Source organism: Xyrauchen texanus, chromosome 22 (genome assembly GCF_025860055.1).
Source record: "Xyrauchen texanus isolate HMW12.3.18 chromosome 22, RBS_HiC_50CHRs, whole genome shotgun sequence".
NCBI lineage: Eukaryota > Metazoa > Chordata > Actinopteri > Cypriniformes > Catostomidae > Xyrauchen > Xyrauchen texanus.
The window spans coordinates 4,598,793-4,626,307 of NC_068297.1; the positions used below are offsets into that span (position 1 = coordinate 4,598,793).

The following is a 27,515-nucleotide window of genomic DNA, read 5'->3' on the forward strand; positions in this document are numbered from 1 at the left end:
TGGTAGAGCGGGTCGGCCACTAATCGCAGGGTTGGCAGTTCGATTCCCGGCCCACACGACTCCACCTGCCGAAGTGTCCTTGGGAAAGACACTGAACCCCAAGTTGCTCCCAATGGCAGGCTAGCACCTTGCATGGCAGCTCTGCCATCACTGGTGTGTGTGTGTGTGTGTGTGTGTGTGAGCGTGTATTTATCACTTTGTGGGGACCAAATGTCCCCATAAGGATAGTAAAACCCGAAATGTTTGACCTTGTGGGGACATTTTGTCGGTCCCCATGAGGAAAACAGCTTATAAATCATACTAAATTATGTTTTTTTGAAAATGTAAAAATGCAGAATGTTTTCTGTGAGGGTTAGGTTTAGGGGTAGGGTTAGGATTAGGGGATAGAATATAAAGTTTGTACAGTATAAAAACCATTATGTCTATGGAAAGTCCCCACAAAACATGGAAACACAACATGTGTGTGTGTGTGTGTTTGTGTGTGTGTGTGTGTGTGTGTGTGTGTGTGTGTGTGTGTGAGTGAGTGTGTGAGTGTGTGAGAGTGTGAGAGTGTGAGAGTGTGTGTGTGTGTGTGTGTGTGTGAGTGTGAGAGTGTGTGAGAGTGTGTGAGAGTGTGTGAGTGTGTGTGAGTGTGTGTGGTTGTGTGAATGGGTGAATGAGACACAGTGTATAGCGCTTTGAATACCACTAAGGTTAAAAAAGCGCTATATAAGTGCAGAACATTTACCATATATACCCCACACACACCCATAAATAGACTATTAGCCTATAAAAATACCCTATTATATCTATATCTACTTTTTGGATTTCAAAAATGTAGGCCACATCAGAAATGGGGAAAAATCCCATACATTTAATCTGTAGGAGGGACCCAAACAAGAGTTGCAGAAAGCGTCACTGAGTTTGCCACGTAAAAAAGCAGGAGGTGTGCACAATAAACATTGAAAACATGTATTTGGAAGAGAGAAGAAATCTTGCAGTTGCTTTGATCGCAGAAAGTAATAAAAGGACTCATTTATGTTTAGGACGAAGTGTTTTGGTGAATTTAAATGAGTTCAATAACTGGGTCTCTGATATTCGTAAACGATAAGGTAATATTTAATTCAAAGAAGTTATGAGACATTCGATGTCTCTTCATAAATTTGGTCAGTTTTTTTTATATTTCTTGTTGCTTAGTTCTCTCAAAGACATTCTTGGTGAAGCAAAAACGTGTGTGTGAAAAACACTTTGGTGTGACGTCACGTCATAGACTTCAGTGTATCCTGCAATGCTGACGCGAGTCATGTGATGACCCTTTACACGTATAAATATCACTCACTTTTGCACATTAATCATTGCTCTTCACAATCACAACAGTGACCGATTATGGTTCCAAAATGACAAATTTCTTAGAAAGGTGAGTTTGGATCCCTGAAACACTGTCTTAAGACACCTGCTTTCTATACTATGCGTTGTAATGCAATAAATTCTTCCCATCATTCCTATTTAATTCCATTCAATATCCTAAGGGACCAATTCGATTCATAATTCAACTCAAGAATTGAAAATGTATCCTTAAATTCTGAATTTCACCCAAACATTATTTGCACAAGCCCTAACTTGCTGCAAATATATTGAGTGTATATACTGTATATAAAACACATATTATGGGATTTTTTTCTCTTTTAGATGGTCCTTTGTCTTAGCTATTGTTGTCCTTTTGGAAAGAGACAGTGGGGGAGAGAGAGAGAGAGAGAGAGAGAGAGAGAGAGAGAGAGAGCGAGAGCTGTGTTATTTCAGGAGCCCTTCCAAAAAAACCTACAACTCTTAACCACATTTCTATTAAAGGCATTTCACCAGAGAATTAGACTAAATGGAAACCAGACTGAATCTTTGCAACAGCATTTGAGTCTGAGTCCATCTCCACGTCTCTACGGTACCTTTGATCAGCTCTCCACAGCATGGGGCCCCGGGGCCTCATCCTCCGGCACCCGTCCGGCTGATTGAATGTGACGGCGCAGATATAATATCAATACTTTCTCATGATTAGGAATAAAGAACTCCTGTTCCTTGGCAAGTGCTAACCACATTAAGTTGTGGGACGGGTGTGCAAGAGCTCCAAACGCAGAGTTAGCATCTCATCAGCAGGTAATGGGGAGCAGACAGGTGACAGGCCTGTTCATTACACACACAATCGACTGGCCACACCCGCACACACAGAGTTGTATCTTTCATTATATGTCCATCGCGCTTGCATTCACTTACAGGCGCTAATGAGAAAATGTCGTCATTGATGGCAACGTTATCACTTTCCTGCCATTTGTTTTCGTTAGCACAGTAAAGAGGATGGCTGCTGTTCGTAAGACATTAGTCTCATTTTGAAAACACTGTCATTTTTTTCTCTTTAAGGGAAAAATAATTAGAAATAAGCATCTTTAACGATTGGTTTTATGGAGGAAGGTCACTGATAATCTGATGCAAGGGAACACATTTCAGTCTTGGTAATTTAGATGTATTGGAAGAAGTCAAACTGAATTGAAAACAAGATCCTTTATTGTCGTTTATTTCCTGTAAGATATGGATATGTAATTTGCTTCAGTCTTACGTGCAGATTGGTTAAGTTTGCCTTATGGTGCGCATTGATGTCCTCAAACATTCAACCCAGTTACCAAAGTTATTGTAATGATCAAACAAATATTTTTTATTTTATTTTCTGGGAAATGTAAGTTTAATTTAACTTTAAGTTTCATTGATGTTCAATAACTACAAACCAATATTTGGTCCAAAACTGGCTAGCCCCTACTGAGTGTGATTTGAATGACCAGAATGGTGAATTGCCACCCATTGTGGTGTAATACATATATTTACATATATTATTCATAAATGTTTATTTCATTTTTATGTTTATATAATGTTTTACACAAAAAAAAGACAAAGACAAAATCACACAAATCAATATTTTAAATGGGTTTACATGTCAAAAATTCTGGTAACAGAGTAGCAGAAATTGCACCTCCTGAGGTGGACGATCATTATTTTCTGAAGGTTAGATGGTAGTTCACCCAAAAAAGAAAGTTTATTCCACTGAAATAAAACATAAGAAGAAACATACATCAACTCATCAACATACATCAACAAGAACTCATCAGATACGATGAGTGACGCAGAGACTTCTAGGAACACTGTCTAACATAATACAAATTTCGCTGTTTTAGCTAGCTGAATCATATTGTTTTTACTAACAAACACATTTCTTTTTACAATGTTTGACCATAAAGCTGCGTACACACTGCCAGCGACATCGCGCGCGACAGCGACTCCATCCCATTCAGTTTCAATGAGAGCACAGCGACTTCCGGCGACACGAGCTGTCGCGACCATTGGCGACTAGATGTGGGCGTGTCCAGCGACGACAAAGAGCACGCCTTGTTTCTCGTTCATCTTTGATATAAAGCATTTTATGTACTGATTCCATTTATATTTAGTCTTTTCCCTCCAAAATGTTTGCTTTTAGCACCAAGAAAAGCGATTTGCTGTCAACAACAATGGAATGACATCCATGAATGTTATTTATAAACGTTACTAGGCAACCAGTAGTGGGAACCCCCACTAGCGACTTCACCGCCAGCCACTGGCGACCTGCAGCGACAAAGTCACTGGCAGTGTGTAAGTAGCTTAAAATGTAATGTAGTGTCTTGCTAAATTGTATATAATTTTTCATAAAATGGGTGATTCTCATGAAACCTTAAAAAAAAGTCTATTTAACTCCATAATCAAAAGAAACAAATAAGAAATGATAGTTTGCATGTTGTAAATTAAGCCTTTTTTAGGGCCATTTAAGATTTTTTACAGTGTGAACTTATTTCCATGACAGTTTTCCATTTTACCCTCCAATTTTTCTGAAACCAATTTGAAAAAAGAAAATGGTCATTAAGAAATTCTCTTTATTACAATGAGATATAAAGATATATGATGTGAACTATAAAGTATGTACACATCATCTCATTACTCCCTTGCTACTGCCTTAAGTTTTCATTGATTTTAATAAAACAAATTGTACAATAGTAATACAGTAAAAAAGTACTGTGTTACGGTAATTTGAATCATAATGGAAAACAATGGGAATATTAAAAGTAAAACACCCAGACACAATCAGAAATGGGTTGTAAAATGTGCTTAAGTGTTGTGAAAATGTCATAATGCAAAAAACCCTAATGGTGGGTTTGGAACAGCATTAGGATTAGTAAATGATTACAGAATTATTATTTTTTTGGAGCTGAACTATCCCGTTTAAGCACGATTTGTTGAGAAAAAAATAAAATAAAGCCTGACTATGTTTTGTAAGCCCTATTCATTGAATGTGCCTTTAATTTTTTATCGACGCTGCTGTACTATTTCTCTTTATTAGCACGTGGGGATTGAAGCAACTGCGATTGACAGACAGACATTGATGAAACTCGAGGCTGTGTGAGCTGAGGGAATGTGTGTGAGAACAAATGGCCGACATGAATTCGTTACACTCATTTGCGATAACAAGTGCTTGCGGTTTTAATTGACTTAATCAACAAATAGAATTAATCAGATATTTCTAATTAATGGTAATTGATTGAATATCCACCGGGTCACTGTCAGAGCTAGATTCCCGTGTCCTTGCAGTCACTGTAGGGGATTTGAGCTCCACTTCTCAATCTTGGCGAGATTAATTGAAAATGTTAAAATTGCAGCGGCTGTAAAGAGCGAGATGAAGTGTGCATCCGTTTCTCCCAGCGGAGAGAGGGAAACAAATACCCCGAAACCCAAAGAGCAGAACTGTCGTCTGGCTTTTTTAATCCTTGTGCCGGCGCACGCATCATTTAAACTCCTCTCGCCCTTTAAGTCATACCACGCACAGAACAAATGTATGAAAATCATAAGACTTGGATTTGAATGAAATTAAGTGAGCGGGAGAGGTGGGGAATTGGAGTTTAAAGGCTTTAGCCTGAGTCTAGCGCGGTCTGTTCTCATTTTGTGCTGAATAAAGAGATAAGCAGTTTTTTGGTGAAACACTCTTGGGAGGTCTGTGTTATACACATGCATCTCGCTGCCGCAGGTGTGATTACACACACTGATAGCGAGAAACCTGTAGATTAATACTGTACACCAGATGGATTTAGCTACATGATAACAGCCAGGGGAATGCGACGAGAGAGAATAGAGATCTCTGCCGCTCTGGAGATTGTGTTAGCACCTAAACAAAGCAGGAGACAGCTGATCCTCTGATAGCTTTATTAAAAAACACCTGATAGATGATCTTGGTTGTGATGTTGGGTATTATGAAGTTCTCACCGAAGATGGACAACTGGAGTGGCTATTTGTGTTTTGTTTCTGTAGTCTTTCTCAGCACACTCCCAGAGGGACATTTTATTGCTCAGAGGTTGCTCTTTCATATCTCAGGAGACTTTGTGCAGTCAGGGTTCTCACGGCAATGAAGCACCTGGAAATGTAAGCGCAGCGTAGTTCTAGCGGGAAGACTAGCAGCTGTACATCATTGATAGATCCATAAACCAAGAACAAAATGATCTGCACTCCTTTTTCTCAATTTCTTTACTTTGTCCAATTTATTTCACAGAACATGAGAACACAGACATTTCGGCCTCATGGCCTTCCTCAGTGTCTGTGTCTATAACGCAAATCTAATAATCAGAATAAAAATGATAATTCAACTTTATATTATAATAATCAACCTGACGTGCCAATCTTTAAATGGGTTGAAGTAGCTTTGCACACCTTGTTTATTCACAAAAATGTATTAAAAGCAGTAAAAACTTAACTGTAGTAAAAACATATGAAGGTAAATAATGCTTTTTATTAAGCAAATATGAATCATTGTATATGAAATATAAAGATAAAAGTGCATATCAATGAAAAGGATTTCATTTTGTTCTCTCTTTTGTTTACTTAGTGAAAAGCGAATTATTTTGGAGTATATTTTGAATATATTTTCATTTAATGGCTACAATGGCTTTTTGGATGAAATGATGGTTCCTCTGATAAAAAACAACCACTTTTGAGCCATTTGTGAGAAAATACATAATTATCTAAATATATAGCGAAAATCGCCAATAGGCTGAAAAATATCAAGATATAATGTTTTAAGATAATTTTTTGTACGTGTTATCGCAAGAAGTTCACTTGCACGTTTTCTATTGTGTGTTCATGAGAGCATGAGAGAAGCTCATTCACAGTAGTTCAGGTGTTCACACTAGAACCTGTGTCGTTTATAATGTTGTCGTATAAATGCTAAACTTCTCGCGTTAACACGATGTATCTTCTCTCATAGCGTTCTTTTGCTGTTGTCCTTTTTCGTCTTCTGATTTCTAACTGAAGTAACAGGGTTTATTGGCTAATGGCCAGCATCTAGGCCATAGTGCCGGTTTTGAGTCATTGTGTAGATTCGCATACTTGGGGAAAAGCAAGCTACTTTGCTGCACCGTGTATTTGGGGTGGCTTTTTGGCAACTACTGGTGCACCATACTCCTCAGTTCATCTTTGTTAATAAGGCCGGACTCAATGGGGGGAAATCAGATTTCTGGCGAGTTTATACATAAACAAACAATGTTTCATTTAACATGTAATTATAAAGTACCCAATTTTGTACATTTAATCTGAGTGAAACAGTATCAATTGATGGTAATAGGGTGGCTGTGGCTCAGTTGGTAGAGCGGGTCGGCCACTTATCGCAGGGTTGGTGGTTTGAATCCCGGCCCATATGACTCCACAGGCCGAAGTGTCCTTGGGCAAGACACTGAACCCCAAGTTGCTCCCAATGGCAGGCTAGCACCTTGCATAGCAGCTCTGCCATCATTGGTGTGTGAATGTGTGTGTGAATGGGTGAATGAGACACAGTGTAAATCGCTTTGAATACCATTAAGGCTTAAAAAGGCGCTATATAAGTGCAGACCATTTACCATTAATAGTTTGTCTGTATTTTATTAACATTCCTTTGAGTTCACCACCTGATACTGGAAGGGTGGAGTTTAGATACGGACGGAGTAGTTCTTGGAACAAAACTGGCAACAAAACTGAACTAATAAATGATCATTTATCAAGGAATAATTTTGGATTAATCTGTTTAACGTGTTCTGAGTTATTCACCTATGTTTGAGTGTATTCTCCTCCTTCCACAAAGATGTTGCTTTTGCCTTTACCTTAACTCAACGTGGGTCAACACTATCAGGTGCAACTAATAATTATAATGTGTCAAATTTGTATTATAAAGATCTGGCATTGGCTTCAATGAATGGATGGAGTGGCTGATTTTTAGCACCATCTACATAATTGTCACCATGGAAATATTTAAAGGGGCCCTTTAGAATAAGGGCTGCGTTTGAAATTGCCTGATTTAAAAATAAATAAATAAATAAATACAAATATTGTTTGGTGTTGACAAAAAGGACAGACCCAGCTGTGAAAGAGGTATATTTCTTTTTTATCTGTCGGGACCAGATCCATCCATGATTAGATGCTATGGACCTCACAAACTTTAAGAAAAGGGTATATGTTCCCTAGTCACCATACTTTATGTGCTGTTTACTTGTGTGTGAAATAAATAAATAAATCAGTTTTTCATCATCTCACTCGTTTCTAACTGTCAAAGTTTGAACTATTCTGTAGGATAACTCTATCAGCGAATACTCTCCTCTGCCTCCTCTCTGGCACGCTGCCGTCACATTTTACAGTCTCATTACCTTTTTTAAAAGACACGGCAGAGGGAAATATGCTAAAACAGACGAGGGAAGCACTCCAGAAAAATAAAATCCTATTTAAATGTAATGGTGAAATGTAATGGTGTTTAATATTTATTGAAAAATGTAAAGAAAATGTAAGGCAATGCGTTTCGGGGCGGCCGGGATTTGCATAAATTGCTTTCTGAATGTTTTTGTCCCGTACTGCACATGGAGTAGAGCCCGTCTATTCACAAATCTGCCATTGCATATTTAAAAGAGGTTTTAGTACAGGTGAGAGACCATCAAAATTCCATAGACTTACTTATAGGATCTGTGCACCTGTGTGGTCTTCTGTTGGAGAGTGTAGTGTATGCTCTGGCGATTTCATTAAACAAGTGTCATTGCTGGACTCTGAAGCATGGGAATGAAGCTTTGGCCTTTAAATATTTAATTCTGTCATGTTTATGGGGAGAGGGGAATGTGATTTACATGTTCCTGACAGGCTGGATTGTTGTGGAGACCTCATCAAGCGTAAAGAAGTTGCTCTATCTCACTCTCTCTCTCTCAGTGTCATTCTATCTGTCTCGCTCTCTCTTCATTCTCTATGTTCATTCATGCCACAAACTAGTACAGAGTTGTTCTGAATTGCAGTAAGTTGACATACATGACTGTATTAAACACAGCAATAAACCCCACATTTGTGACCAGGGAAGCAACTAACGAAAAGTCATTTATTGACATATTTTGTGCCAGTAGCTCAGCTTGGTTTGGTCCAAAAAACAAACAAACAAACAAATGCGCTTTTTCGATGACATTATCGATAAATAGTATTCACAAAAAATGAAATTTTATTTTTATGGTCTTATTTTTCTTGTAGCATAATACATACAGTATCAATTCAATTCGGTTACTATGATTTATTTAAGGGATGATGTACAGTCAGCCGGTTTGTATCGCAAATTAAACCCAACAGGGTGATCAGGTCTTGTATTAACCCGAAGGGGTTTATTTAGCAATAACATCCGGCATACTGTACATTATCCCGCTTATTACACGGCTACTAACCAAATCAATAAACTCATGGACATAAAATATTGATTTGCGTTTAAATTATACTGTATAATTAAGTGAGAAGAAATAAATGAGCGATAATCCACCCCTTGTTTGCATCAGAGTTCTGTTGTTGTTTATTTTGACCATCCATTATCCAGCCTATTACTAGACTACTTGCCAAAGTTCTGTTGGTGTTTATTTTGTAATTAATAAACATCTGACTGCTTATTTTGCACCTTATTACAACACTACTTGCCAAATAACTGAACGTACATGAAACATTCATTTGAGTTTAAACTATTTAATTAGCTTACTTTTAGAGATCCCACAATGATCCAAGAACCAGGAAAGAAGGATTGCAATACCCGGATGACCGGTCTGATGTGCGGTTGTTACAGAGCAATATCAGACCACTAGATGGCGCCATTGACCAATCAGAATGGAATATTCCAGAGGGCTGTGCAATAAAAATAGTAGTACTATAGTATTGATTCAATAATACTAATGTTAGTATGTGGCTCGCACAAACCCAACCCTTACAGTGTAGTATTAATATATTACAGTATATATTAATATGAAAGTATGATATGAGTATTATATTAATATATGTATTATTTACTTTTAATATTTGTAGTATTTTAAAGATTCAAGTATTGCAATATAATTGCAAAATTAGCTGCAGAAAATAAAGGGCATCTTGTGGAGCACATGCTTCTGTTTCACACATGACAATAAAGACTGAGCACAAGATGGTCGTGAATCAATTATTTAATCAGTTACAATAATGACAAAATGTTTTACTCTGGGTTTGTGCATTGTGGGATTTAAATGTATCCAAGTGGCTCGAGTGTTTTCACTACATTCACCAACAATCGTTCAGATCCATTTATCGTGACTATTTCTGGTGATGCCAGAAGGTGGTGACAAATGAGTGTCTTGTGTGTAATGAGTTAGTCAATGAATCAACGATCAAAAGAACATTTGAATCCTTTAAAATGTGTTTGTCTACAGACCTACAAAGAGACTTTAGTAGAAGTTTTAAGCATTATAAGAACAAAGCAAATCAATCATTTCCCTACAGTGAACTGCTGAGCATGACTTTTATCAAATGATAACAATAAAAGTCTAATAATAATTATAATGAGTTTCAATAACATCTGTACGTTTTCATGTATATAAATCGTGTCTACATATCAAATCACTTCTAGTGCAGATCTATCTTTTTTCCTACAGTTTGTCGACGGCACACCAACATAGAGTTAAAAAACAGGAGCTGATATTAAAAATAGATTTACATATTTAACACCGATCAAGTAATCTGCTTAAATTGGCAAAAAGATCTGATCAAACTATTACCTCACAAACATAATGTAAAAAGCAAAATTTAATGAAGACTTGTGCGCTGACATAAACTCCACTTTCAACTGTTGATTAAAAGAAGGATTGTTCTTTGTTTTTGTCTTTCTGCAGTGTATTTCACGTAATGCTGCCAGTCAAGAACGATATGCCGATAAATAACTCTAGTTTTGATCTCAAGATTATTAATTTATATCAACATCAATGCAGATTAAAAAACATGGATAAATGAGCATTGTTGAAAGCAACTTTGTAGAAATGAACAGACCCGCGTTGTTTAGACTGTCTGACTGACGGCCTAATACGTAAGCGTTGTTTCGGCTCATGAAACTCACCTGTGATTGGCTGGAGGATCACTTAATCAGCCCAAAGTCATAATGTAATAAAGAATACTGTATACATATCCACCATTTGGACTCTGTATGGGTTTAGCTTGGAAGAGTGCGGGGGACAAATATCACCTTTGCAGCTACGTCCTTGGATGCAGACCTGAGAACAAAGCAGAATAAACAGTAGAGAATATTGTTTACTAGTTATATGCTAGTTTCTCAAACTAAACTATTAAAATGATAGTTCACCCAAAAATGAAAATTCTCTCATCATTTACTCACCCTCATGCCATCCCAGATGTGTATGACTTTCTTTGTTCTGCAGAACACAAATTAAGGATTTTAGAAAATTATCTCAGCTCTGTAGGTCCATACAATGCAAGTGAATGGTGACCAGAAGTCCCATAAAGCCAGTGTAAAAGTAATCCATATCTTCAGAAGTGATATGATAGGTGTGGGTGAGAAACAGATCAATATTTAAATACTTTTTAAATATAAATCTCCACCTTTGACCAGCCCCAACCAGTAAGTGGTGATATATACAAAGAATGCAATCACCAAAAATTAAAGAAGAAGAATGTGAAAGTGAACGTGGAGATATATAGTAAAATAGACTTAAATATTTATCTGTTTTTCGCACACATATATCATATCGCTTCTGATGACATGGATTAAACCACTGGAGTCGTATGGATTACTTTCATGCTGACTTTCTGGATTCTAAGTTCTGGTCACCATTCACTTGTATTGTATGGACCTACAGAGCTGAGATATTCTTCTAAAAATCTTCATTTGTGTTCTGCAGAAGAAAGAAAGTCATACACATCTGGGATGGCATGAGGGTGAGTAAATGATGAGATAATTTTCATTTTTGAGTGAATTAACCCTTTAAATATCTTTCTTTTTTTCATAATGGTAGTAATTGGCATTGATATTAATAACAAGCTGGTAATACAATTCACATGATGATGTAAAGATAATTAAGATAATTAAATAAAGATTAAAATCCCCACCATACCCAGTCCAAGACCTCCACCTAGACCATCTTTCCATGATTAGATGCTATGAACCTCACAAACTTTAAGAAAAGGGTACTACGTTCCCTAGTCGCCATACTTATTACCTTTTTCAAAATATACGGCAGAGGGAAATAGGATAAAACAGACGAGGAAGGCACTCCAGAAAATTAAAATCCAATTTATAGGTTTTATTTTGTTTAGTTTTTCGAAAAATAATTTGTTCATGTTTGATGCTGTCACCATAATTGATGAATATAGCTGTTTTTAATAAATTATATAATCCAATGTTATTATAAATACATTTAATAAAGTGTATATTATATTATATTATATTATATTATATTATATTATATTAAATAGCTCCAATGTAGTCAGCTGCTTTTTGTTAGTAACTCAGTGTAGCTAAATACACTTTTAAAAGGTTATTAACTAATGAGTAGCTTGCAGCCTGGCAAGTCATTTCTCCAACATTTGTTGTGGTGCTAACTAAGTTTTTTGGGTGGTGTTTTGATTCATGTTCTTAGAATTAAATAATTTTGTTAGTCTTTTGACATTAACACAACAACCTACTTTAAGCTATTGGAGTAACCTATCCTGCTAACAGGAACTTTATACCCTTTGTGTACTAACACGTTGTACTAATATGAGTATTTGAGAGGACTGACCCGTCCCTGTCTCCTCAGGCTCTCTGTATGGAGGTTCGGGGCAGACGGAAGGGTGTTTCCTCCGTGCTGAAGCTCTGTCAGAGGCTGCTGGATGGGCCTGAACATCAGAGCTCAGACACAGAAAGACAATCGCTGCAACTACTGCAGGTCAATCTGGAGAGACGCTGGGAGGCCATCGTCATGCAGGTCCTACAGTGGCAGACCAGACTCAAACGCTCGCTGGGCAGAGAACAGGTCACATATGCTGTACACTACTCTTATAAGCATAATAGATAATATATTGTACTATGAATATATAAAGAGTGGTGTGTTTCTAATTACTGCTTTATGGAGATCAAGGGTACTTTGGTCTCATGGTGGTGGTTGCTGTGGCAGCATATTATAGGTGAAGTATAGAAGTGGAGGAGACAGGCTGTATTCAGAATGGAATACTAGTGTACTATATACTGCCTTTTATTTATTTAATTTTTTTTAGAGTTGCATGCGAAACAGTGTGCAGTGTTCAACATTTCAAATAGTAAGCTTAGTGTGCTACATTGTTGTCATATGACCTCACTGAGTTGTGTTCATCATCTTCAGGGCTGTAGCTATTGGGGTGAAATATGTTAACGATTCTAGGGGCCCCACAACAAATTCTGAACTGTATTTTTTAATAGAAAAGGGGCAGAGAGCAAAAAACAGTCAGGGGGCCCATGTTACCTTGATCATCTTTGAAATATGTTTATTTTGCAAAATGCAGCGCTCTAGTATGAGACACTAAAAAAGAACGAGACACAGCACAATGGTCAAAAATGTCTTTTCAAGCTCATGTTTACATAAAAAATAATTAAAAAACAGTGCAAATGGATGCAAAAACTTGTTCAGTGTAAATGGTTGCTAGGACAAATTTAACAATGAATATAGCAATACAGTATAGTATAGCTGTAACAGTGCTATAAGAATGTTCTAATGTAGAATAGAACAGAATAGAATAAGCAAACCACACATAACGTGCACACACCGTCTGTGCAGCAGGATGAAAAGACTTTCCAACCTTAAAACAGAACCCTTAACTAGCTCTTATTGTATGTGTGGGACCGTTACAGTGCGACTTAATCGGGTGAGTGGGACAAGGGCTAGACTTCGCCTTTTGTCATGTAGATGTGCATTCCTGCATGGCCGCAGCAGGACTCTGGGGAGGCTGCGAACAGCACACAGAACAGCCCGGAAACCTGTTTGTGAATGTCCACTCACTTACACAAGGAAGACAAATTACTTGTCCTTGTCGAAGGCTGACCTTGCAGGCCTAAAGTGCAATTTCCCTTTTTGTGTGTGCAGAACAGAAGAAAAGAAAAATATTAGGTAGAGTTTGTTTTTGTAAATACAATACACATAAAATAGTTGACTGTTTAATGCTAAAGGAGGCCTTGCTCACAACCAGTCTTGTGTTAGGATTTTGGAAAAATATATTATGTCCTTAATCATTCATGTGTTTTTAGGTGGTAGTTTTTAGTCTGGATATCATGAATTCAATTTGAAGGTCAGTGAAAGAAATTATGCTTATTTTTAGTTTTTAACTTCATGCTCTCAAGGAAGTGGTTAACCAGTGATAGAGTAACTCTTAAAATTCACAGTCTAGGATATGTCAATGATTAGCAATGACATAGATTTTGGTGCATTATAATTTTTTCTGCAGTGTCAAATAAAAAAATAAATAATAATATTTATTCATTTTCAGGATTTTAACCCTTTAAATGCCAGTTTGTTTACTTGATGCCACTGATTGTTTTACACACTCACACACAAAAACACACACGCATGCATGCACACAAATTTTTCAATACACAAATAAAATACACACTTTGACATCCATACCAACACACCCACACAATTTTAGCTGCGTGTTTTATTAAATTGGCCTGCAGTGCTCTATAACACAGCTAACAAAAAATAGGAAAAAAGCATGTCATATATTGCAGTTTTAATGGGGACGTTTCTGAACTGAATGTAACTATTTTGTGTACACTGTGTATTATTGATGTATTATAGGAACCAAGGTTGAAATATCAGAATTCCCCAAAAATACACACCTTTTGCAAAATTTATGCTGTTGGCATTAACACAGCCAAAATTATCGAAAAAACTAAAATGTCCCTAAGGTTGCACAAGGGTAAAATTATTGAGATAAAGAGGATCATGTAAACAGATCCTTCCTGAATGAACAAGAAGCAAAACAATTTGTGCAATTATGTGTTGTACAAATTGGCCATATCTAAGCAAAAATGTTTGCGTCAAAGGTTAAAGGGATATTTCAACCAAAAATGAAATTCGAGAAACTGAGAATTCTCATTAATGGGTGAATTATCCCTTTAACCTTCATTTGATCTTATTGAAAACCTTAGTAAAGGCCAGCCGTGATCAGAACTGTTACAAGAACTCTTTTGTGCCCTACAGGTCCCAGGAAACCTCATTGAGCCTTCACTCATGGATCTACACGGCCCGACAGAAGACTCCTGGGAGTGGGATGAGATGGACATGGCCATCAGCAATCTTGAGTCACAGGACTGTGAAGATAAGCAAAGCCCTGAATCTGAATTGCACCTTAATTTCCCAAAGGAGCCTCTGAGACTCACTGAGTCATGGCCAAATGGCACAGGTTGTGAAACAACCTTTGGCACCATGGAGGCAAATGCCACATCTTCACGTATTTATCAGGTGTACAGTTTGCATAACATTGAACTCTACCAACAACCCCAATACAATCATAAATCATCTTTAACCAAAGCCAAATCTCAGCAGCCATTGATGAAGAGCCTGAGCATGGATTCCTCGTTCTCTTCAGCCGAATCCCTACCTGATATCCTGGGAGAACTCTTGAAAGGGAAGCAGGCTCTGCTATCGGAGTCGCCCAGGAGATCGGAGAGCGAAAGTGGGATAGTCAGCGAAGGAGACACGGAGACCTCGGTTAACTCTGAGACCTGTTTGCTTTTTCAAAGCGAAGACCCAAAGGTCAGCGTTTCTCTAACTCCATCCATCCGAGAAGATTTACTCAATGGAGACAGAGTCTCCGATGACGATATAGACAGGGTTTTGGAACGTGCCAACAAGAGTGCAGAATATGGAGACTGTCTCACTATTGGGAGTAGAGACCAACAATGGCATATTTTAAGAAAAAAGAGAGAGGGTGGTCGGGAAAGCAAGAAAAAACGCCACAAGGAACCAGTGCAGATCCTACTCAATGGCCATGGCCTAAGCCTTGAGGTTGATGACAAAAACCACCACACGGAAGATGACGAGAGGGTAACCACAAACAAAATTCTCCAAAAGGAGTTTACACAACTATCCCAAGGGTCCTCCCCTGACTCCCTTTACACAGTAGGAGAGTTATTTCCATCAAGCAAAGAGGCACTAACTCGTAGCACTTCCCTGGAAAGCTGGCTTACTCCATATAAGAACTCAGAGGATACTGGCAGCAAGGAAAGTCTAAGAGACATTGGATCGGCTGTGGAGCCCACAGGCGAGCTAAGCAGAAGAACTCTGGAGCTGCTCAAACGCCTTGAGAAAATACAAAGCCCTCTTGCCCTGAAGATGACACGTAGTGTTTCTGACGTAACGCTCCAGAGCAGCTCACTGTGGTGTGGGTCACGCTCGGCTGGCGCTCCCTCATCCATTAACGAGAGCTCTGCAGCCTCTCTGACAGAGCTGAGCAGCACTGAAGACTCGTCTGTGGCATCTGAAGACCTGGCTGTACAAATGAACCGCTGCATGGAATCCAATGCATCGTTCCAAAACCAGTGCCGCAGCCAGCAACAAACCGACGAGGCTGATGCTAGCATCAGTATGGTCGTCAATGTATCCTGCACCTCAGCCTGTACGGATGATGAAGAAGACAGCGATCTTCTTTCGAGCTCTACCCTGACTCTCACCGAAGAAGAGCTTGGTATTAAAGAGGATGAATCTAGCATAACATCAGAGGAAGAGTACATTGAAGGTTCCTTCAATCTTGGGATGGACTACATGAAGGGTGAATTTCAGAGTTGGATGAAGCCCAGATCTCAGTGTAGAGAGAAAAATGACGCAGATCTCGGGGATGAGTTGCAGTGTGGCACTATGTCAAGAGAAATCCTGTCAACCATTAAGGCTGTAGACGATCGGCACTTTCTTAGCCGTTCTGCTTTGAAGCTCTTGGAAGTGAACACTAATGCTAAAAATGAGAGCCTTAAGCAACAAGAGGTGGACAGCAAACTCCGGGACACCACCAGGAGCTATATCAGTCGCATTGTTGATGATATGGAGAACGGTAACATTGAGAGATCTCCCATCAAAGGGAAGGATGAAGATGACGAGCTGCTAAGGGAAGAGGGAAGTCTACTTATTAGGAAGGGGGAGTCATTTAAAGGCTGTTACATGATGGATGCCCTAAATGGTGTCAAAAGTGATTTTCTTACTGCCACCTCTCCGTCCTCATGCGAACAGCTGAGCTTAAACTCCAAAGAGTCATCACTGGAGGGACAATTGAAAGGCGAGCTTCCCTGTCACCATTCTCGCCGTCCGTCCCCCTCTGTCTCGCCGGTGGAGGAGTGCTTGGGGTTAGCTGCACCGCTCACAGCCGAGAAAAGCAACTCGCTGCCTTTCTGAATGACGTCCATGAGAATCATCAAGAAAGCTCTTCAGATACCTGCAGCCACCATGTTTTCATCTCTGAAGAGGTCAAGAGCGAGAATGTTCATGATTTTGTCATGGAGATCATTGATATGGCATCTGTAGCCCTTAAAACCAAAGTGGCACAGGCAGACCAGCCTACAGAAGTTTCTAACCCAACATCTGTTTCTCAGATCAGAGAAAAGGTCCTTGAGCACTCCCATCGGCTTATTAACCTTCGCAAGGGAGACTTCTACTCCTATCTGTCACTATCCTCGCACGACAGTGACTGTGGAGAGGTCAGCACCTGCACGGAGGACAGGAGCAGCACGCCGATCCTGTTCAGTACGCCAGATATCCGTGACGAAGAGCCACTCTTTGAGGCCTGCACCGAGGAAGTGTACCTAGGCCCTCCTCTTCTTTACAGCATGTCCGTTAGCAAACGGCCTACAAGACATGGCACCCTCTGTCTCCCGAGCCCAACACCTCCATCCTCCTGTGATGAAAACCAAAAAGCACATGGTATTCCTCAAGCAAGTGTAGCGGGTAGCCAGCCAGAGTGCCATAATGAGGCGCCTTATCTTAATCCTTTACCATGTGAAACCCTCTTAGATACTGTTGAATGTTTTGCAGATACTAAAATGCTTGAATCCAATATTTCCCCTGTAATGACTAAGATAAGAGTCTCTTGCTCCACTACAAATCCTTTAAAAGAGGAAGGGACCCTTTATATTAATCCCAAAATTAACTGTACGCTGATAAGAAAGACTGATAGCGATGAAAGGACCCCTGCTTCACAGTTGATGAGACACAAGAATGCTGGAAAAGGGCGCAGCTCTCTTCAGGAAGCCAAGTCGACTCATAAACAGGTGTGTTGTTCTGACATTAGACCACACTCAATCTACATGTAATGAGAGCGTTGTGCATTTCTGCTGAATTCATTCTCTCACCCCTCCTCTCCATTTTTCCCCTGAAGTGCTAATGGAAGAAGGATTTGCAGGCATAGATTTAAAATGTTAAGGTCTACAGAACAGAATAATCATAATCAGTCAGATTATGTTATGATTCATAAGCAAGAGTGTGGCAAGGATCATTACTTAATTTCATGACTGAATTAGCATGTATTTGTGTTCTTTTTAAGTAGTTTTCTATTTCATATGCAAACATCTCTCTGCTTGGTTCCAGCTTTGTCTGCAAATCCCGCATTTGACCTTATATTGCTGGCGAATTATGTTCCTACCTTTCAGCTTATCGTTGATACCGAAAACACAGCATTAATGACTGTAGTCATCAGTCGAATTTCAATGGTTTTACTCAGGATGAATTAATTAAAATACAGTAGCTAAATATCCTTTACCATGTCTATCTTTCTGTATATCTTTCTGCCTTTATCGCTGTCTCTCAGTTTTTCAATTAAAATTTTGTATGCTTTATTGGCATGACAAACAACTGTTCTTCATTTGTAATGCCAAAGTATTTTCACCTTAGATGAGTACAATAAAGAATAAATAAATGCATATATAAATAGTGATAGTAATATCAAGTCAAATAACAATAGTGTAAATGGAGTTTTACAGTAATATTAATGGTGATGTGTGTTATTTTTTTCAATGTTAAAATATCCCAGCTTAATATGCAGAGACTACAATAAGTAAGCTGTTTATACATTGATTCAAAGTTGTTTGACCATCCCGACCAGCCAGACACAGCAACACTGTCTCAATCAATGGCATGCATTTGGGGGGGAAATTTCAGTTTTCTGTACAATGGCAGATGAGGGGAGCATTCTGGAAAGTTAAGCCTTATTTTTGCAATTCCTTTGGTGAAGCTAGTTGCGCAGAAATCACTCACTTCACCTTTGACATATAAAATTAGCATTAGAATATATACAATTATACAGAGTAAACAAGGAAATTAGGAATAAATTCTAGACGAACCATTAATTAAACATTCTATTTTTCCTCTGCTATTCTCTATCTCAGTTGGCAAGGTCAGAGAACAGCAGTGGTGTTGTGGAGGGCCGCGGGGCTCAGATCAGCAGTCCGCAGACAGATAGCTCATCTGCAGGAAGGAGTAGAGACTGCAGCAGGCCTCAGGTCAAGGTATGTGCTATAAGACTCGCTTCAACACTCTCAACGGCACCCTCCCGGCCACTTCTACAGGACTTCTGAAAAACGGCTGCAGGGTCTTTTCGATGTGAAGCGTTACATTGCAAACAACCCCATTTTCCACTGAGCTCCATACTGCGTGATTTATTAGCGTTGTGTTTTTTGTTCTGTGTTTTTCCATTGTTTGTGGGTTCTGCAATTTAGCTTGATAAAAACCCGAAGGCTCGCTTTGAGATGACGCAAATTCCCGGTTTGGACTGACGGTGTTATGGTTTAAATAATAGGACACTGTACTTTCTACAATGATGACTCCCTTACCAGTAAATTGGTTTGAAAGGCAGTCATTACATAACATGGTCTATATATCCAATGGGGTTGGCCTTTGAATTGTCTGCCCATTTTTCTCTGTCTTTCTCTGCGACTGTCTCTTTCTCAGTCTCTGCTGTGCACTCATCAGAGAAGGGCTAGAATAATGATTGTGTGTTGGTAGGCAATCATTTTTCTTGATGAAAAGCATACACAGCAGATAGAAAACTCAAAAAAGTCCAGACTGCTAGAACACTGTACACATTGTAATCTGAGGAACTGAACTGATTCGGCAAACTTGACAAAGAAAATGGTACTGTAGATAACAGTAAAACACGGATTCTCAACTGGTGGGTCAAAACTCAAAAATGGGTTGCAGGTCTGTTCTAATAATGGACAGTAGGGAAAAACAATGCTAAATGCAAATGCACTGCAAACAATCATTTTCGTTAACAGTATTTTTGTCTTGTTTTCCAGTACAAATTTCTAAAGGTCCTTAAAACTACATATCTTGAATTACATTTATGGTTCTAACCCCATTGGAAAATTGTTTTGGGATAAGTAAAATAAGCTTAATTCAAAATAAATTCAAATCATGTCTCTAATCAAGTAAATATATTACTTAAATACAGTACATAGCAAAAAACAAGACAAGTATTATTAGCAATGCAATAAAATGCAGATAACATGCATAGTTGGCTATGTGTCCAATCAAACTGTACAGTATTTTGCCGAAACTCACCGGCAGATGTCAACACAGACATGTTATGCGACATTTCTTCATCCTCAAAAACCATGCACAAAACTGTGCATGATATACAACATATGACCCAGACTACAAAAAAAAATATAAAATAAGTGTTACATTTGGTACTGTGTTAAGTCTTCACTTGACAAATTTCAAATCTGGGTCCTGTTGCAAAACCACTGTACTAAAGCTAGCAAATATTTCTGGGAGGTTCGGTGCATATCCACCACAAACATAAATGATGCAATGATAATGATAATATAATTCAAAGGAAAAGGTCATGTTGAAGAATGTTAGTAGTTGGTGAGTTGGACACGTTTCACCAAACGCCCGAGGCTTTGGGGACACAGTAAACAGCAGAGAGAACAAACTATCTGTCTCTCAGCTACAGACACTATCATATCAGCCCTTCAGCCATTGAAGTTCAGTACACAGTGAAACATACTGCAGTCTCCCTTTACACAGAGAGGAGCTGAACAAAACAAACAAACTACTACAATGTTACATTGTTTCTTCATGATACACACATATTAGATTATCTATATATATATGAATTATTGTTGTTAAAATCAGCCATTTTCCACGAATAGGATACATATTGGAAAAAGGGGCAAAATAATGTTTTTAAAGAGCCTAGATATGTTAGATATACATTTATCTAGCATGAAATTAACATAATAAAAAAGTAGCTAGTTTTCATTAGCCTTTTAGCCATTCACAAACCTCTCAACCCTGTTTCCAAGCTAGCTAGTTCCTACTTTTGGCTACATCGGCAAACCTATAATTTGTACTATACTTTACTTGTAAATAGTATTATTACCTTTGGCTTAATCTGCAACCCAGCCTAAATCTGCAATCAGCCTATTCTGATTTTTTTCCCAATACATTTTATTATGTATTTTTTTATTTATTTTACCAAAAAGGCAAAACCTCTTGTGTTTAGAGAGACAAAAAGAGCTGCTACAGTGATAGCTACTTTAGGCTAAATGTCATTTATTTTTAATTTGATACATTTTGTTTACTTTTATGTTTGTTGATCATTCTGAATTTAAAAAATGTAATTGATAAATTGATTTACTAAAAAGGCACAAACCACATGTTTTTACAGAAGAAAATATCTCCTACAGAGTGATATTTAAAAAATATATATTTTAATAAATTTTATTTATTTCTATTTCATATTTGTTGCTAGGAAATGATGAAATCTGAACAATGATTCCAGTTTTAAACTGTATTGAGACAATCAAATGTTGCTAACTGGGTTACAAAAAAGGTGTCAGTGGATTCAATGTATTTGAATTCAAGTCTGATTACAGACTCTGCAGTCTAACTATCTAAATCTGTGTGTTTTTCTCTTCTAGAGATTCTCTAGAAAGCTATCCATGCCTAACTGATCTAGTTAAAGCCATCTGAAGGATTGCACACCATCTCTGCATGGTGACTTTTGGGTCTGGAATCGACACCCACTTGGATCTTAGTGCATGGGCCGCTAGTCTGGCACTTTAGAGACCTCAGTTCTTCATCCTCAGCACCCTCATCCTCTTCCTCCTTGCTGCTTTAAGATCTCTACCCCCTGGTGACGTTATCGTGACCCACCACTCCCAAGCTCCACCCTGGACTGAGCTATTTCACCAGTCTTCCACCATCCTTACCCATCCTTTGACACTTAAATTCACAGTTATACACATAAAACCTCTTGCTATATCCATCATTACCTGATAATACTATATCTGGTCAGTCAGCTACCGCCGTCAAGTTGTTTGTAACCCTTAGGGTCAAAGCTGAGGTGCGTTACTTGAGGGTCGCTTCAACCAAGTTATAGATTTAAGAAATAATAATCAGCATTGTGGCCCTAATCAGTCTTGATTGGGATGTGAGGTCATGACCGTCACATTTTAAGAGACAAAACTGGCTTCACGTTCCTCTGAAGAACGACTGACGTAGCGGCACAATTTCTATGCAACACAACGGTTGTATGATGTTGTGTGGCATGTGATTTTTTTGGCAGTTTGATGCGATACTTATTTTTTTTACTCCCTGAGAAGTAAGCAATGTATAAACGTTACATTTTGTGCCTTGCAGTTATTACATTTAGTTAAAAACACTTCTTTTCTTTGTTGTGTGTCCAGTCAGTGGTGAGAAAGCATATGTGCGGACAAAGGCTGATATTGATGAATGGGCATCTGTAAATATGTAAACTGTACGTTCAAACCCTGGTGTATAATGATGTGATAATTACTTCATGTTTGTGTATGACTGTTTGTGTTATGTGATGTGGATAAATAGTCAACTGTTAGACTGCATGGTAAACTATGTACAAGAAAACTTCCATAAATAAACCTAATTTAATGAATCCCAATTTCACATGTGGCATTCATTTCACTACAAATATGTTACAGTATGAATTAATTATTTATCTTCGTGTATACTTGAGTACAGTAAGGAAATTATGCAATGACTTTGAGAGGGTATCAACTTCTTTTAAAAGAGCAACTTTCTTAAAGGAATGTTCCGGGTTTAATACAAGTGAAGCTTAATCGACAGGATTTGTGGCATAATGTTGATTTCCACAAATGTAATTTTGACTTGGCCTTCCTTTTCTTTAAAAAAAAAAAAGAGTAGACATCAAGGTGACACTTACAATGGAAGTGAATGGGGGCCAATTTTTGAACATTAAAATTCTCACTTTTTCAAAAGTGTAGCCACAACACATGGACAATATGCATGTAAACATGATTTTAGTGTGATAAAATCACTTACTAACCTTTTCTGTGTAAAGTTATTGCCAATTTTACAATTTCCTTGCCATGACGATGTAATGTCAACACACTGTAAAAATGATGGAATAAATAACTTTACAGCTCAATAATACATGAGTTTTAACAGAATAATTAATGTATGTGCTTTTATAAAATTATAAGCTTCACATTTCTGCCTTTAAATCCTCCAAAAATTGGCCCCATTCACTTCCATTGTAAGTGCCTCATTGAAACATCGATTTTTGCTTTTTTTTTTTTTTTAAAGAAAAGGAGGGACGATTTGAAATATATTTTTGTGATTATCAACATTATGCCACAAATGCTGTCGACTGAGTTGAACTTGTATTGAACCTGGAATATTCCTTTAAAGGCATCAAGAATTGCCATTCAGAATCAATTTCTGTAATCTGATAGTTTTTTTGGTTAAATTATCAGGATTAATTACATTTTTTGTATTTCTTTTTTATATAATATTATTTTGGTATTAGTATTTTAGAGATGCACCAATTTTTTTAATTTTTATTTTGGATGATACTGATTTAAAAAAATATATATATCAGAATTGCCCTTTTCCAATAATTATATTTTGCCAATTATTCGCCTTATTTTTTCATCAGATCATTGTTGCTTTGCAATTATCCTTTAAAAAACATTACAAAGAGATACAGTGCAACACAACAGCTATTTTATTGTTTTAACAATAAATAATTTCCATAGAATTTGGACGGGATCTTTGTGACAAAAGAATTTCCAAAATTTGGAAAAAAGCCACCATGAAAGATAATAGGGTAAATGTTTATTTTTCAAAATGTTGCACTTTTCTATTTGCAGTTCTTATCAGTAGATATCACATTTGATATATTATGGTAGAACATTACAAATTCATATTATCATATACGGCATGCTTTAATCATTTTACAATGATTTCATTGATTTTGATGGGTAATATTACCTTGTACGGAGTGATTATTTGCACACAGGTATTTGTGATCTATGTGAGGTAAATAGCATCTATCTTTATTTGCAGCAGGGTGCAAAAATCAGGAGAGAAAAAAAAAGCAAAAATCATCACTTTTTCATATCAGCGTTTTCTTGCTTATGACCGATATGCTGATGGTTTTAATTTGGTCAATAATTGGCTGATAAATATCGGTGGCCAATACATCGGCCATCCATCCATTATTGATTCTAAGGAATAGAATTTATACAACCTACTGTTGCTATAGTTACCTCCATATGCAAACATCACCTTTTTGTCATTTATTTTTCTATTTTTGTCTATTTGGTGGCAATATGCATTCCAATTAACTTTTCTTTTAAATTCTGTAGTTTTGCTTAACCTTTCCGTTTTACAAAAATGGTAAAATAGACAACTCGTTTACCATAGCAATACATGGCGTACTTACCACCTTTAAAGCAGAGCCCGAGCATTCAAGCAGACATCAGCCATTTATTTTTGTGGCTAATATGCTGTTTACAGGAAGTCCTGATGACTCTGAAGATTGCGTGATGGGTCCTCAGAGATTCAGATGTATACAGTGGCATTGGAACCTCTGGAACTCTTCGACAGTCAATCAAGTGCTCTCCTGATTGCAGCATCGCAGCCTGATGATAAGCTACATGCTATAATCGTCCATCGGCTCCTGTTGGAGATGCGTGTTTGTTGATGACGAGTGTGTGCTTTCACCGGAAAGAAATCAGTCTGTGGGAATTAAATGCTCTGAAAGCATGCATCTGTATTCTTATTACATTAAGGACAGTGTGTGTATGTATGTGTGTATATGTATATATATATATATATATATATATATATATATATATATATATATATATATAAAATGTGTCTAACTACAATTAGGAGGATATATGACAGATCTTGAATTCCACATGACCCTATTTTAGTGTCTGGTCTGATCATTTCTATTCAGTTTCATGCTCACTCATACGATAAGAAATCTTCAATAACACAAACCGGACATATACAACGAAAAACAGTCTGAAAAATTCTCTGACCTCTTTAATCTCATAGTAAATATTCCCTTTTTGTCCACAATGAATTGCTTTGGATCCATATTACATCTGAGAGAGAAAGCCACATTATTATTTAACCCTTTCATATGTACAGTTACACATATGTGACGATTAATAACTGGGCCCCGCAGAGTAGCGTCACACATATGTGTTTCTGCAACAGCCAGTTATGTTACAAGATTCAAATCGGCTTTTGCGCCAACACAGGCTGCACTGGTCACTCAAACGGTTACTCATACAGTATTTTAAACCACAGAATACATTTATTTTATATACATACCTCCAATTCGTCACCAGAGTATCACAATAAAAAGCTTGTATAGCTTGTATATGCACAGTCAATACATCAAATGCGATCTTCCTCTGATGCCTGCTACCATTTGATAACATTAGTAGCGGTTGTCATTCATCAAGCAAAATGCTACTCAGAGTCTTTTCAAGCACATAATGTTTCTTTTATGTAACAAACAGATTAATTGTCACCAAAGGACCACAATAACAGTTTACAGCTTGTACCGTCACAGCCATCACATCTAAACATGTTCTTCCCATGCACGCAGCCACGTCTACTTATTAGGCGCAGATGCCGTTTTCATTCACACAAACAGCAACTCAAACAGTCTTTTCAGGCATATAATATGTATGTTTTCTGAAATAGACATCCAAACTATCACAAAAGCACCACGATAACAGTTTAAATCTTGTATACTCACAGTGAAAACATGCTGATTGTCGGGATTATCCGATGCACGCAGCGAAGTCTGTTTACATTAGTGCTTGTCACACACACACACACACACACACACACACACACACACACAAGTCAAACAGTGCATACATTTGTTTTATACAGCTACAAAAACGAAATAAATAAAACATATACAGTACAGCAGACATAGCCCATTTGATCACGTTTACTATATTATATAGAGTAATTTGTTTTATTTTTAGCTCAAGAACAAAATTACCCGTCTACACTCTGCCCCCCTCTACCGGCTGTGAAGTATCACATGCAAAAATAACTCACTCCAGGGGAATTTAGACCCTACACATGAAAAGTTTAAAATAAGGTTTTGCCAGTGAAAGATGGCATTGATAAATTAGGATGGAAATGAATTCTTACACTGTCTTCAAAACATTGCATGGTGAACAAATTATTCCCCTTTTCGCAATTAACAGGACATTTTTATATGAAATGGAAATGGCTTTAAAGGTAATAAAGGTCAAGTGTATCCAACCATGGTGCCTTTGCAATTACAACCAGTCACATTGTTGATTTGGAGATGTTGCCCAGACATAGATGGAAAAATTAATAAGTTGAAGTCTCTTTGTTGAAAAGATCACTATTGATTACATGACATTATGTGACAAAAAAGACAACTTTTTTTCCACTTGTGTTTAAGTGGGATAAAAGAGCTCGAGTCTGAAATTCAAAATGTCAAAGATGCCTTTTTAGTTTAGTGGACACAAACAGAAAACTTTACACTTTAACAATTCTTCTTATGATCTAAACTATGTAAAGCTTGCTATGTTTTGCATTCACAAAGATGGATATACTGATGTGTTGGATGGAAATTCATCATCTTTGTCCTCCCCCAACCCCTTATTATTTATTATTTTTTAAACTAAAATATCAATGCAAAAATGTCTGAATCCCATCCACACTGGTGCCATGAGTAGCGCTGGGCTGCAGTCTAGATGCTGTGAGGAGGGTTTGATGAGAAGACACGATATTAAACGTGGCATGTCACCATTATACAAAGTTATATATCAAGAGACACTTGACAGAATGTCTATACATCACTAGCTTTTATGCTTCAAAGTTATGATTGGCTTTTGGAAGACACTGTAAAAAAAAATAAATAAATAAAAGGAAAAGAATCAAATGCCATCCAACTCCAGCCTAGAGTATGCTGCAGATCTGAGCTGACCATGTCAAGCTATTCTGACATTAGTTTTTTCATAAAATTGCAGTATTTTTGTTGCAAGTGTTGCAATATGATAGCAATGCAATAAAAGAGTGATGTTACATTAGGCTGATTCGTTGTCACAGAATACAGATGATCTTAAAATATCTATATCAGTATTTGGATCTATTAATAAGTTAATACATTTCAAATGCAATTCATACAGACAGTGACTTGAATACACCTCTCCCATTATGATGTTTTTTCTTCTTATTTTTGAGGTACTTAAAGTAGAAAGTCTTATGTAAAGAGATTCACCCAAAAATTTTAATTACGTCATCATTTACTTAACCTCATGTTGTTCCAAACTGTACAGGTGACTATTTTTTGTTCTGTGGAACACAAAAGGAGGTGTTATTGAGAACGTTGGCCTCAGTCACCATTCACTTCATTGCATGGAGTGGTGGTGGCGTAGTGGGCTAAAGCACATAACTGGTAATCAGAGGGTCGCTGGTTCGATCTTCACAGTCACCACCATTGTGTCCTTGAGCAAGGCACTTAACTCCAGGTTGCTCCGGGGGGATTGTCCCTGTAATAAGTGCATTGTAAGTCCCTTTGGATAAAAGCATCTGCCAAATGCATAAATGTAAATGTAAATTGCATCTTTTTTCTATAAAAGTGAATGGTCACTGAAACCTCTTCACACCAAGCCTGAATTTTCTGAGCAAATGTTCATTGTGAACAAGCTTTTGAATAGGAACAGTGGATTCCTATGGCGCTATTCACACCAAGTCTGACAATATTTTGCCGAAGTCTTTGTTTTTTGTTTTTTCTGGACTGCAAAGAAAACTGTCTGACCAATGAGATAAGTTCTTTTAGTCAGTTTGACCGAGTCACTGCATCTGCAAAATCCAGATGTTTGGTGGCAC

General features: G+C 37.6%; 1 protein-coding gene across 1 annotated transcript in view; it reads left to right on the plus strand.

The window, feature by feature from the left end:
- Positions 1–22,239, plus strand: part of LOC127662148 (A-kinase anchor protein 6-like) — a 179,254-nt gene extending 157,015 nt beyond the window's left edge. The window contains 5 exon segments of the mRNA XM_052153190.1: positions 12,126–12,341; positions 14,541–16,683; positions 16,686–17,596; positions 18,710–18,829; positions 21,251–22,239. Coding sequence (XP_052009150.1) covers positions 12,126–12,341; positions 14,541–16,683; positions 16,686–17,596; positions 18,710–18,829; positions 21,251–21,283 — 3,423 coding nt within the window. The 3' untranslated portion in view covers positions 21,284–22,239.
- Positions 22,240–27,515: the final 5,276 nt, after the last annotated feature.